Source organism: Thamnophis sirtalis, unplaced genomic scaffold (assembly GCF_051295495.1).
Source record: "Thamnophis sirtalis isolate CommonGarterSnake01/CBP01778 unplaced genomic scaffold, rThaSir2_p1.2 scaffold_1, whole genome shotgun sequence".
Lineage (NCBI taxonomy): Eukaryota > Metazoa > Chordata > Lepidosauria > Squamata > Natricidae > Thamnophis > Thamnophis sirtalis.
In genome coordinates, this window is record NW_028261381.1 from 60,357,567 (window position 1) to 60,371,840 (window position 14,274).

General features: G+C 38.5%; 1 protein-coding gene and 1 non-coding gene across 4 annotated transcripts in view; both read left to right on the top strand.

The window, feature by feature from the left end:
• The first annotated feature begins 2,235 nt into the window (after window positions 1-2,235).
• Window positions 2,236-10,051, top strand: LOC148049423 (CD59B glycoprotein-like). 3 transcript variants are annotated; one of them, XM_087712729.1, is made up of 4 exons: window positions 2,236-2,271; window positions 6,616-6,686; window positions 8,781-8,891; window positions 9,731-10,051. In XM_087712729.1, the coding sequence occupies exons 2-4, from the start codon at window positions 6,638-6,640 to the stop codon at window positions 9,850-9,852; spliced, it is 282 nt and encodes a 93-aa protein (XP_087568855.1). In that variant the 5' UTR covers window positions 2,236-2,271; window positions 6,616-6,637; the 3' UTR covers window positions 9,853-10,051. The 3 variants fall into 3 exon arrangements, with proteins under 3 accessions (XP_087568855.1, XP_087568850.1, XP_087568859.1); XM_087712724.1 differs by lacking the exon at window positions 2,236-2,271 and adding an exon at window positions 5,865-5,971; XM_087712733.1 differs by lacking the exon at window positions 2,236-2,271 and having other exon boundaries at window positions 6,041-6,686.
• A 3,108-nt stretch (window positions 10,052-13,159) lies between these two features.
• The window catches only part of LOC106549205 (uncharacterized), a 7,479-nt gene continuing 6,364 nt past the window's right edge, over window positions 13,160-14,274 (top strand). The window contains exons 1-2 of the transcript XR_015696337.1: window positions 13,160-13,257; window positions 13,901-13,971. This is a non-coding gene — a transcript (uncharacterized LOC106549205). The remainder of the gene's footprint in view (window positions 13,258-13,900; window positions 13,972-14,274) is intronic.

Consider the following 14,274-nt stretch of genomic DNA (forward strand, 5'->3'; position numbering starts at 1 on the left):
GAAGAAAATATTAAATACTATAACAGAGGAATATGTATGTATTAAGTGTTTCTGCTTTGAAAAATGCACAGAAAGGGATCATAACTTACTTGTATCACATCCCAACGAAAGCAGGTTCTTACTGAGATTAGATCATTTATTCCTTTAGTTTACCATGTATATTTAGTTTAACAATAAAAATCCTAGAAGAGCAATCTCAATCATATCTGAAATCTTGAGAAGCAGAGTTTATTCGCTTTATCTGATTGCTTTGGTTCACCATTTTTCTTTTACTATGAATTTCAAACATACATTTATTTAAGATCACTCAGTGTGTCAAAATATTGGAACCAATCTTAGTACAATATGGAAACAAAAGAAGAAACAACAAATAAATTGTTTATACATATATGTGTTTGTGGAGATACACTTGATCATATATAGTGACGCATTGACACAGACACAAGATTGAATAATTTTATATTCGAGAACATAGATTTTCACAAAAATTATAATTCAGATAAAAATTACCAGTAGTTATAAAAAAAATATCCAGATTTTTTTTCTAGAGCCGTGATGGCGAACCTATGGTATGCATGCCACAGGTGGCACACAGAGCCCTTTCTGCAGGCATTCAAGTTGTTGCCCAGCTCAGTTCCACCAGGCATGCACACATGCCCCCTCCAGCCAGCTGATTTTTGGGTCTCTGCTGCGCATGCGCAGGGGGTGGGGCTTATGCAGGAGACATGTGTGCATACGTCAGGGCGGGGGAGCACAGGGGGTCATGTGTGCAGGAAGGTGGGGCATGCGGGGGGTGTCACAAGCATGCACATACACTTGTGGTACATAATGATAAAAAGGTTAGCCATCACTACTATAGATTCTTTGCTTATATCCACCTTTCTTTTCCCATCAACATAATAGATAATTTGCAAAGATATAGATACATTAGCATGGTTAAGTCCGTTCACACGGTGGAACAGCCAACATAAGCTTGAGAGTAGCCTCAGGTTAGACAGAAGCCAGGTTCACATAGTAATCTAAGCTCCAGGTGGTGTTAAAAGGACCGTCAGGTTTCTTTGGTAGGCTAACTGAACTACACTGTTTCATATTATCCCCAACCCTCCACAGCAATGGCCCCATAATCCAGATCTGTGTCTGGCTCAGACTGGGACTCTTGTAGCACCTCACTGCTAGTCTTTTTTAATCAAGTTGGGAAACCATGAAACCATGGCAAAATTCTTGTACAGGCTATACCAGCTATAGCTAATTAAGTAAGCCCTAGTTAAGTGAAACACAGATTTGTGTGTTTGTGCCAATTCAATTCAAAGATGAAGTGGCCATATATTATTCTCAGAAGAATAATTTGAGGTTGCAACCTAAGCCAGAGTTGTGCAAGAATAAATATAAAATGAAATCCAGATAGTTGTGAGGAAAGGAGAATTCTTTTATTCCCAAAAGCAAAGTGGTTTGCCTATGGGGGTAGATACATACCGGTAGAAAATGGGGTACATAAAAGTTGTTTTATAGGGGAGCTTTTCCTGCGTGTGGAAGTGTGTACGTGCTGATTCTAGGATGACACTTGAAGGGCATGGGCGTGTGTATGTGTTGAGCCAGTGAAGTGGTTGATTAGATCAAGTGATTTGGGTTGAGTCTATTTGTTTGAACTGTGATCATTATAATTACATTTACCTTGTGTTAATTGAGTTTTGGGTGTTTGCTTGTATATTTTTATAACTTGAAATAAGTGTTTAATTCTTATGTTTGGGTTTAAAGGATTTCAGACGCTGTTGTAAATCTGTGGAGTCCTGGGTTAGTTAACATATGACTCCTTATATATTTCTACAACCTATACAAATTTATAAATTCTTCCCACAGTATATATTTAACAGGAGAACAAATATTTAGAGTACTTTAGAGGGGCAGGTGGAGGAATTTTTTTTTTCTTTTTGTGCGATTGGGAACAGACAAAGCATCAGCAGTAATCTTGACATCTTGTCAGCTTGTCAGCTTACTCCATAAATTTTTTACAAATCACCTGATTGCAACATGCCCTGTGCTTTGAAGAACATTGCTTTATGATCCTTACAAAGTTATTTACCCATTGTGTAAGAAATGGATTTCCCTTTATGTTAAGATCTCCTACGTCACAATTGTTGCAGAATAAGGGATTTTAGAGTAAGAATTTCCCAAGAATTTCCCAAAATCAAAGAAAAAAAGAGAGAGGAGAAATATATATATATACTTGCAGTTATACCACCAGGTACCAAACCATAGCTCAGCTGTCCAAAGGTAAGATTCAGCTTTTCTAACACATATGTTTTATTCATTATGTGCATATTTATACAATGACTACACAGGGGGGGAAAATAATATATTCTAAAATAGAATCTTAAACTTACTATGCCAAAGAAAGCAAGGTTTTAAAGTTATTGCTGTGTTATAACTATTATGATTATTAGTATTATTTTGAATTATTTCAGATTTCTTAGCCTGAACATATTAGAGAAAAATACTATAGCAAGAATTAGGGAAGGCAGTTGCAGTGTTTCCAGATGATAGTGGACCACATGTTCCAGCATCTATTAACACTGGCTAGACTAGAGTTTTACAGTTTTCTACCTTTAATATGTAAAAAACAGGACCTTTTCATCAGGAGCATTTCCCATTACAAATGTTGAGAATTCTTAAAACATATATCCTGAAGAGTCTAAAGCACAGTTAAGGCAATGGTATTGCTAGGATATAAAGTTTAATTGATCTCAACATATCCAATAGCTTGGAATATTAAATAGTGTTATGTTTTTTGGTGGGTGTTTTTGGTGGGTCTTTCATTGGACACAGAATCTTTTGTGATTTTTTAAAAATAATTCTTTGAACAGCTAATACTTTGAAATATATTGTGCATAGAATTTTTAAAAATAGTTTTACTTAAATTTATTCTGTGTGGAATAGTTTGAAATATTTTACTTCAATTTATTCTGTGTGGATTCTTTTTTTAAATTGTCTTACACTATTTAAAAAAGATTCTATCCAAAATACAAAATACTAGCTGCAGTTATTCACTTAAGAACTGTGGCAAGAAAGCTGGTATAGTGACCAAAGTTACAATGGCATTGAAAAAAGTGACTGATGACCATTTTCACACTTAGCGACCATTTTCACACTTAGCGACCGTTGCAGCATCCTCACGCGATCAAAATTTTGATGTTTGGCAACAGATTCGTATTTATGATGGTTTCGGTGTCCTGGGGTCATGCAATTGCTTTTTGTGACCTTTTGACAAAGTCAAATGGGGAAACCAGATTCACTTATGTTACTAACTTATCAGCTGCAGTTATTCACTTAAGAACATGGCAAGAAAGGTGGTATAGTGACCAAAGTTACAATGGCATTGAAAAAAAGTGACTGATGACCATTTTTCACACTTAGCAGCCATTGCAGCATCCTCATGGTCACGTGATGAAAATTTTGATGTTTGGCAACAGTTACAATTTATATTTGTAAATTGTAGTTATGCTGCAATAAAAAAAAAATATTCCAAACTATTTTTGCATTATATGAAAATTTTTGTTGCTCCATATAAAATTTTTAACCAAGCCCCCCCACCCCCCTGGTCAAAGGTTTCCCTCTTTACCAATCTGAAAATCTGGTCACCTTAGGACCAGGAGGGGAAATTTCTGGGGCCTTTTAGAGGGGCCCTGGCTCAACCCCCCCCCCTTAAATAACCATCACTTGAACCCGCCTGCTTGGACAATTTTCACCTTGTTTCCTATCTTCCCTTTTTGGGTAAGGTGGTGAAAAATGTGGTTGCCTGGCAGCTTCAGAGGGTCCTAAATAAAAAAGATTATCTGGACTTCTTTCAATCAGGATTCAGGCTTGGTTATTGGACCAAAATGGACAATGGTCATGCTTGGTCTCTGATGAAAGTGTGATTGGGGTAATGCAACCATCCTTGCTCTCTTTCACTCTTTGGCCGTGGCCTTCAGTACCATTGACCATGGTATTCTTTTTGGCTGGCTATGAGGGCTGTGGCTGGGTGGCATTGTTTTGTGCTGATTCATTTTCGTTTTCCCAGGCTGCTCCCAATCAGTGTCAATAGGGAGTGAGAGATTCAGCCCTCAGCCACTATCCTGTGGCATGCAGCAGGGCTCAGTACTGTCTCCATTCCACTTTAACATCTACATGAAGTCACTGGGTCAGACCATACGTAACCATTATTTAAGGTATCTAAATTATGATGATCCAACTCTACATTTCCACCTCTGGTGGCCCACGTGATGCTGTTGCTACCCTCTCATGATGCCTGGAGGCTGTGTAGGCCTGGAAGGAGGACAACAGGCTTTGACTGATCCCTGGCAAGACCAAATGGCTTTGGGTGCATGGTGTCCCAAGATCCAGGATTTTGACATCTATAGCTTTGGATTGCTTAGCACTACCCCAGGCAGAACCAGACCTCAAATTGGAGGGTCTCCTGGACTCGTGACTCCTGCTTGAAGAACAGATGGCAATTGCAGCTAGGAGAGCTTTTACACAATGTCATGTTGTGTACCAGTTGCAGCCCCTCCTGGGTCAGGAGTGTCAGCACTTGGTCTTTCAAGCCCTAATCATCTCACGGCCGGACTATTACAACACACTCTACATGGGGCTGCCCTTGAAAAATATTTGAAAGTTACAGGTAGCACAGAGCGCAGCAGGGCAGGCAGTTCTTGGGGCCCAAAGGGTGGCCCATGTAACACCACTGCTCTGCGAGCTGCCCAGGCTATTGGTTTGCTTCCAGATATAATTCAAGGGGTTGGTAACCATCTTTAAAGCCCTTCATGGCATTGGTCCAGCATCCAGGCTACTTGAAAGACAATCTCATCCCACTGGGATTGGCACGCCCAACCTGTGCTGGCAGAGGAGATGTGCTGTGGGCCCCATCAGCCAGAGTGTTCTGGCTGGAGGGGTCCAGGCTGAGCCTTTCCTTGGAACATCTTGCCCTCCCTCCCCCTGAGTGGGGTTGGCTCCAACCCTCCTGACTTTCCACAAAAGCTTAAAGACTTGACTCTGCCTGTTGACTTGGAGCTCCAATGGAGGGTTTTCAAATTTGGGGTAGTTGATAGATTAATAACAGATAAAACCTCCTCACTTCTCATCCTACTCTCTCCATCCCTCCTCATCTTTTAGTTAGGGCTGAATAATTGGATTCTAGTATTTTATTTCTATCATCTAGGTTTTGCATAGTTTTATCTTTTAATATTGTAAGTCACTCAGAGTTACCCTTGTGTTACATTGGGTGATCAATACATTGTACAAATAAATAAACAAATATACAAATAAACAAATGAATTGAGTTTGGAAAGATTTAAATATTCAGAGGACAGGTGGCCATTGACCTCTTCCAAATCATTGAGACCCTAAACTGTAGATAGTATTAGAAGACCCATTAAGCTCTTTATGGGGTTAATTGAACCACATGCTCCTTTATTTTATTCCCTGACCCCCAACAACAATGGCCCCATAATCCAGATCTGGGTCTGACTGTAAGACATTGTTCTTGAATCACCTCACTGCTAATCTTTGTTTAACCAGGGCGAGGAATTTGAAACAATGACAGCCCTCCAGTTACAGCTTATTGAATAAATTCAAGTCACATAAAGTATAGCTTATGTGTTTGCACATAGATTTAATCTAAAGAGGAAATGGCCATAACGTATATATTTAATAGGATATCAAATATTTAGAATACTTCAGAAAATATTTTCATTTTAAGCAATCAGTAATAGGCAAAGAATCAGCAATAAGAAACTCTCTGATATCTTATCAGCCAAGCTCCATAAATAAACAAAACTTTGCAAGTCCAAAACTTTGCACTGTGATCTGTGCAAAGTTATTTACCCATTGAATTGTTTCTATTACCACTCCTGCAGTAGAATCAATGCACATATATATGCAACTGTACAAAGGGTTAGCTAGCCATAGCTCGGTTTTTACCTCAGCTGCACCAAAGGTAAGATTCAGCTTTTTTCAGGCGTAGATTTAATTCGTTCTGTTCTTATTTATACCATAAATATATAGAACAAAAATTCTTACAGAGAGTGGACCTCATATTCTAAATTAGAGGAAGAAAGCCAAGCTTACTATGCCAAAGAAAACAAGGTTTTAATTTTATTACTGTGTTACAATTATTATGATTGTTAGTATTATTTTGAATTATTTCATATTCCTTAGCCTGAACATATTAGAGAAAAATCCTATAGCAAGAACTAAGGAGGGCTGTTGCACTGTTTCCAGATGATGGTGGACCACACGTTCCAGCATCTATTAACATTGGCTAGGCTGGAGGTTTACATTTGCTACCTTTTCTATATAAGAATCAGGATCTTTTTATGAGGAGCATTTCCCATTACAAATATAGACAATTCTTAAAACATAATGTCACAAAGCATTTAAAGCAGAGTTAAGATAATGGTATTGCTATACATTTTAATTGATCTTAACATATTGAATTTTTCCGAATATTAAATTGTGTTATGTACTAAGGTGGGTCTTCCAAATTCTTTTTTTTTTTTAACACAGAATCTTTTGTGAAAATGTAAAAAAAAATGATACTCTGAATAGCTAATGATCCCGATTTCCAACTCTTGATTACAGGTAATCTGTTTCCAGAAAAACAATGAGGAAAATAATCTTGTGTGTTCTTGCTGTACTGCTTTGGTCACAAGGTAAGTTATCAGCAATGATCACTCAACACTGACCTTTTCCAATTCACAGACCCAGTCACTTCCTCTTCAAACTGAGAGGTCCTAGATTGGAGGTCCTACATGCAGAAGCTAGCAGAAGCATGTTTGAGATCGAAGGAGATTTGGTGGTATTTGGGGCACAATGCCCAGCACTCACCAATTCTACCGTACTCATGGCAGTCCAATTCAAGTGCTTCACTGCAATTACAAGAACCAGTTGTTAAAGTATTGTGTACAACAGAGCTACGTCAAAGATGAATATTTTTCCTGCCTTGCCTAAAGCTATATGGACTTGACTTTTTAAACTTTCATAGTCAAGGAATGTCAAAGAACTCAAAGCATATTATTTAAATACGACAGTTTCCTTATCTCTTGCTTTTAATGATTTTGTCCACTGCTTTCCACTGAAAACTGTAATTTAGGCTATTTATTGTCTCCACCTAGTATCTTTCATGGACCATCTGTCTAGAATGCCTTCTCCATTTCTTAAAACATGTCAGAAATAACATTTTTAACATTTTAATCTGCTAGGCAGGAAAGTTGTGAATGTACAATTCTGATTCCAATCTGTATTTCCCCTTCTCCTCATCAGCATATTTAGCACATACATTTGTGTGGTATAAATTGCCTCCCTGGGGCCCTATGTAATTATTGTGTGACATGTAACATATGCAGAAGAATGTATAACAGAAAAAGTATATACATTATTTTTTAAAATTGTTAAATTCCTAAAGAGAAGTTTCATATCATAAATCTCTAATAGCAATTTTGTCAAAATTTATACCTTCAATAATAATATAACATCAGAAGAAAATGTATTTTTATAATTGTTAGATTCTTAAATAGGAAGATTCATATTTGAATTATCTAATAGAAATTTTAAATAAAATTTATACTATCAATTATAAAATAACATACAAACTAAAAAATAAAATAATAAATAGAAAATGAAAGTGTCAGGAAAAAATGAAAGAGAAAAAAATAAGAGTAAGAATAGAATAAGGAAAAAGAAAAGAAATATATAAAAAATGACTTCCCACTTCTCAACAAATATAAACAATTATAATAACTAATCAGTTTTATTTAAAACACAACAGATTATCCCATCTTCCCATATGCCACCTCACACATTCTATCTATTTAGGTCGTAACTCTTAAAATTAACTTCTGGGTCTGTTGTTCCGAAATATCCTTCAACATGTTCCATATTAAAATATTTTACCCCATTCTGAAACAAACAAATCAAATTTAAGCATTCTTCTCTTTGAATGTAATCTTTACTTTGTTCTACTTCTCCCTACTGCCCCATCTTCAAACTCCCATCCTATCATTTAAAAATCAAAAGAATTAAAAGCAAAAGCATTGTCCCACAGGAAGAATTCTTACAATTAATTCCAATCTCTTATTTTAAATCAACATGGACCTTTATTCCATTTATAAGTTTCCAAATCAAAATTCTAATCATCCTTACGCTGTTTTTTTAAAAAAATAATAATTAATAAACTTGTATTTTGCAGTTCTTTCACTAGGTGTAGGAGACTCATTTGGTGTTTTTAGACGTTTATCCCAAAGTTCCCAAGAGCTGAAAAGCAGTTAACAAACATTTTTTAAATATGAATTGAAAAGGAAGTATGCAAACACAACGTTCTAACAGTTTGAGCAAGATGGCTATTCCCTCTTCTCCCATAGCCATAAACATGCCAGAGAGAACACTGTCTTATGGGTCTCTTGTAAGCAGGAATTGTCTGGAGTCCTTGTGGGCAATCTCAAGTCCTTTCTTTTTCTGGAGTGGAATTACAAAGAGCCGTCTACTGTGTGGCTTTTCATTCTGCCCTGGTCAACAATTCCACTTTTAGCACAGCTTTCTTCAGTTTGCCATTCCCCTCTCCCCCAGGTCTGAATTCTAAAATCTTAACGAATTTGAAATGGAGTTTTTGAAATTACCAAAATCTTTGATGCAAATAATTTTAAACTTTTTTACTAGCAAATACCATTGGTGTGATATTAGCTAAAAATATGGAAATATGACTGATGAAAATTAGAAATTGAGTTGCTATTTTGCCTCCTCTCTTTCAGCTGTGGATGCTCTGGAATGTTATTATTGTCCCAATGGAGGAAGGTGTTTTAGCACAACTACCTGCTCTGGTAATCAAGATCAATGTATGTCCATATTCTTTAAAGGAGTTGGTAAGTATAATAGTGTGAAAAAATTATATTTAGTTCCTTAATTATTTTGGGCTTTGAAAAAGGCTATGGAGAATCATTAATGGACAGAACCGGTTGGGAGAAAATTCCAAGTTTCCAAATTGCACAAACTTTACAAAAGATGCAGCTCTATGAAGGATGCTATTCTCCCAAAAACGGCCCATTTTCCTCCAAAAAAAGACATGAATAGCCTTTAGGCGGCTTGCAGAGTGCTCCTGAGGTGGCGCAAAAGCAAGCAAAAAAAAAACAGCCTATTTTTTTTTGAAAAAGCAGGTCTGTTTTTCATTTTAAAAAAGGGCATGGATAGCCTTTAGGAAGCTTATAGAGTGCTCCTGGGGGCTGGGGGGTAAAATTGAGCAAAAATGGACCATTTTTTGCTCATTTCTGCCCTCCCCAGCCCCCTGGAGCTCTCTAAAAGCTTCCTAGAAGCTCTGCACTTCCATTTTGGTGAAGGGGCAGAGTTTGGGGAGGAAAAAAACCTGCTGTATTCAGTGTATAAGACGCACTCAGATTTTCAGCCTCTTTTTTGAGGGAACAAAGTGCATCTTATAGTCTGAAAAATACAGTACTTCAAGATCACTTTCAAATCTCACCACTTTTCCACAGTCTCAGTCTTGCTGTTAATGTGAAACATGTTTTTTTCACATGAAAGAACCAAGAATTTCAAATAATGTGTTGTGCTGCATGCCTGGTCCAGCTTCCAAAATGAAGGAAGGGTAATCTATCTGGAGCTTCCATTGTTAACAAAGAACAATGTTGGTGAAGTGAAAAATTAAATTTATTTTTTTCCATAAGCAACCACAACGGCTTTTTTTCTGTAGGATTCCAGCCACCAAGGTATGCTAAGAGGTGCGGCTCTCAGTATGAGTGTCAAGTTCTGAATTCAGTGCCAAATGCAGGAGTTAGAGCCGTTTGTTGTGGCTATGACAGATGCAACCGTTAGTGTTCACTTTCAACTGGAGACCTTCTTGATGACATCATTGGCTTCAACTGATTGCATTGTTTGTGATTTGTCTGAAATTGAAGAGCGATTTGGAATGTGTTGCTCAGTAATATTCTCAATCCGTCCTATATGAATGGGAAAATAAATAAAGCATGTCATCTTTCATTGTGAACTTTGAATAAAGATTTGTTTTTATCTATCTTGTGTCTACACCAAATCATGTTTTTGGAGTTTCCTCAGGTATTGATCATGTTGCACCAAAAGCTAACACAAGTGTACATAATATGCCTGAACATCACAACACTATGCCAGTTATCAAAACTCAAGATGAAAAGGAAAAAAGAGCCTCAACATTATTTCACAGCAATATGCATGCTCATATCTCCATCATTTTTCTTACTCTTTACCAACTTCAATAGCTGGTTAGCAGATTTTTGGGGAAGCCCTGGGCTTCAGATGCTGCCTTTAAATGCCAAGTTGGTCTACAATAAATTGTCTCAAACCTACCATTTTGGTGGGGATATGGAGCAAACCTGACATTTAGAATGAATCTCTGGCTGTGCCGAGAATGAGATGTTCCCCTAACAGAACTATGGCCTTCTAGGGATCAATGAAGGATAATTCCAACCAGACACAACATAGAGATGCTATTAAGGCCTACCTCATGGTTTTACAAGTGGTTAACAGCTTTATTTCTCCTTGCTTATTGTGTCCTCGGAGTGTCACTCTATGGCCCTGTTCCAGATCATTTGGCCCCACCTGAGACAGGGCGGCTCAGGTGATCATCTTCAGCCAGGCTGTGCAGCAGAATTTGTTTAACCTCTGACAGATAAAGTCAACCAGATTCATTCCCATGTGTGGAGCAAGTTCATGCAAGATGCCTGAGGAGTAGTCTTGCCCAGTTATGCGGGAACGATTTGACGCTGTTGAACCTGAGAAAGTGGACAAGGTCCTTGATGCTGCCAGCACCACCACCTGTCAGTTAGATCCTTGTCCCACTTGGATGGTGAAAGCTTCCAAGATAGTGACTGGCAGGTTAATTCAGGCAGTGATTAACACATCACTACAGGAGGGGAAATTTCTGGGGCATTTTAGAGAGGCCCTGGCTCAACCCCCCCATTAAATAACCATCACTTGAACCCGCCTGCTTGGACAATTTTCACCTTGTTTCCTATCTTCCCTTTTTGGGTAAGGTGGTGAAAAATGTGGTTGCCTGGCAGCTTCAGAGGGTCCTAAATAAAAAAGATTACCTGGACTTCTTTCAATCAGGATTCAGGCTTGGTTATTGGACCAAAATGGACAATGGTCACGCTTGGTCTCTGATGAAAGTGTGATTGGGGTAATGCAACCATCCTTGCTCTCTTTCACTCTTTGGCAGTGGCCTTCAGTACCATTGACCATGGTATCCTTTTTTGCTGCCTATGAGGGCTGTGGCTGGGTGGCATTGTTTTGTGCTGATTCATTTTCCCAGGTTGTTCCCAATCAGTGTCAATAGGGAGTGAGAGATTCAGCCCTCAGCCACTATCCTGTGGCATGCAGCAGGGCTCAGTACTGTCTCCATTCCATTTTAACATCTACATGAAGTCACTGGGTCAGACCATATGTAACCATTATTTAAGGTATCTAAATTATGATGATCCAACTCTACTTTTCACCTCTGGTGGCCCACGTGATGCTGTTGCTACCCTCTCATGATGCCTGGAGGCTGTGTAGGCCTGGAAGGAGGACAACAGGCTTTGACTGATCCCTGGCAAGACCAAATGGCTTTGGGTGCATGGTGTCACAAGATCCAGGATTTTGACATCTATAGCTTTGGATTGCTTAGCACTACCCCAGGCAGATCCAGACCTCAAATTGGAGGGTCTCCTGGACTCGTGACTCCTGCTTGAAGAACAGATGGCAATTGCAGCTAGGAGAGCTTTTACACAATGTCATGTTGTGTACCAGTTGCAGCCCCTCCTGGGTCAGGAGTGTCTGCACTTGGTCTCTCAAGCCCTATTCATCTCACGGCCGGACTATTACAACACACTCTATATGGGGCTGCCCTTGAAAAATATTTGAAAGCTACAGGTAGCACGGAGTGCAGCAGGGCAGGCAGTTCTTGGGGCCCAAAGGGTGGCCCATGTAACACCACTAAGTGAGCTGCCCAGGCTATTGGTTTGCTTTCAGATATAATTCAAGGGGTTGGTAATCATCTTTAAAGCCCTTCATGGCATTGGTCCAACATCCAGGCTACTTGAAAGACAATCTCATCCCACTGGGATTGGCACGCCCAACCTGTGCTGGCAGAGGAGATGTGCTGTGGGCCCCATCAGCCAGAGTGTTCTGGCTGGTGGGGTCCAGGAGAAGGGCTTTCTCTGCCAGCACAGGCTGAGCCTTCCCTTTGGAACATCCTGCCCTCCCTCCCCCTGAGTGGGGTTGGCTCCAACCCTCCTGACTTTCCACTAAAGCTTAAAGACTTGACTCTGCCTGTTGACTTGGAGCTCCAGTGGAGGGTTTTCAAATTTGGGGTGGTTGATAGATTAATAACAGATACAACCTCCTCACTTCTCATCCTACTCTCTCCATCCCTCCTCATCTTTTAGTTAGGGCTGAATAATTGGATCCTAGTATTTTATTTCTATCATCTAGGTTTTGCATAGTTTTATCTTTTAATATTGTAAGACGCTCATAGTTACTCTTGTGCTATGTTGGGTGGCCAATACACTGTACAAATAAATAAACAAATACACAAATGAACAAATGAATTGAGTTTGGAAAGATTTAAATATTCAGAGGACAGGTGGCCATTGACCTCTTCCAAATCATTGAGACCCTAAACTAGATAGATAGTATTAGAAGACCCATTAAGCTCTTTATAGGGTTAATTGAACCACATGCTCCTTTATTTTATTCCCTGACCCTCAACAACAATGGCCCCATAATCCAGATCTCTGTCTGACTGCAAGACATTGTTCTTGAATCACCTCACTGCTAATCTTTGTTTAACCAGGACGAGAAATTTGAAACAATGACAGCCCTCCAGTTACAGCTTATTGAATAATTTCCATTACATTAAGTATAGCTTATGTGTTTGCACATAAATTCAATCTAAAGAGGAAATGGCCATAGCGTATATATTTAACAGGATATCAAATATTTAGAATACTTCAGAAAATATTTTCATTTTAAGCAGTCAGGAATAGGCAAAGAATCAGCAATAAGAAACTCTTTGATATCTTATCAGCCGAGCTCCATAGATAAAACTTTGCAAGTCCAAAACTTTGCACTGTGATCTGTGCAAAGTTATTTACCCATTGAATTGTTTCTATTACCACTCCTGCAGTAGAATCAATGCACATATATATGCAACTGTACAAAGGGTTAGCTAGCCATAGCTCGGTTTTTACCTCAGCTGCACCAAAGGTAAGATTCAGTTTTTTTTCGGGCATAGATTTAATTCGTTCTGTTCTTATTTATACCATAAATATATAGAACAAAAATTCTTACAGAGAGTGGACCTCATATTCTAAATTAGAGGAAGAAAGCCAAGCTTACTATGCCAAAGAAAACAAGGTTTTAATTTTATTACTGTGTTACAATTATTATGATTGTTAGTATTATTTTGAATTATTTCATATTCCTTAGCCTGAACATATTAGAGAAAAATCCTATAGCAAGAACTAAGGAGGGCTGTTGCACTGTTTCCAGATGATGGTGGACCACACGTTCCAGCATCTATTAACATTGGCTAGGCTGGAGGTTTACATTTTGCTACCTTTTCTATTTAAGAATCAGGATCTTTTTATGAGGAGCATTTCCCATTATAAATATAGAGAATTCTTAAAACATAATGTCACAAAGCATTTAAAACACAGTTAAGATAATGGTCTTGTGAGGGTATATATTTTAATTGATCTTAAACATATTGAATATCTCCGAATATTAAATTGTGTTATGTACTAAGGTGCGTCTTCCAGATTCATTGAACACAGAATCTTTTGTGAAAATGTAAAAAAAACGATACTCTGAATATCTAACGATCCCGATTTCCAACTCTTGATTGCAGGCAATCTGTTTCCAGAAAAACAATGAGGAAAATAATCTTGTGTGTTCTTGCTGTTCTGCTTTGGTCACAAGGTAAGTTATCAGTCATGATCACTCAACACTGACCTTTCCTCTTTCCCAGACCCAGTCTCTCCCTCTTCAAACTGAGAGGTCCTAGATTGGAGGTCCTACATGCAGAAGCTAGGAGAAACATGCTTGAAATCACACGGTGATTTGATGGCACTTGGGGCACAATGGCCAACAGTGTCCAATTCTGCCCTTTCGTAGGCTATTATTCCCAATAATAAGCTTTCATACTCTCTCCTCCTTTTCCTCATTTGATTCAGGTGCTTCACTGCAGTTGTGAGAATCTGTTGTTAAAGGATTGTGTGTGTA

Bases quoted from the DNA above. Each gene is read 5' to 3' on its own strand.
- LOC148049423 (XM_087712729.1), top strand. From the start codon at position 6,638: ATGAGGAAAATAATCTTGTGTGTTCTTGCTGTACTGCTTTGGTCACAA. The intron at 6,687-8,780 runs GTAAGTTATCAG...CCTCTCTTTCAG, and splicing joins TGTACTGCTTTGGTCACAAG to CTGTGGATGCTCTGGAATGT. The intron at 8,892-9,730 runs GTAAGTATAATA...TTTTTTCTGTAG, and splicing joins CATATTCTTTAAAGGAGTTG to GATTCCAGCCACCAAGGTAT.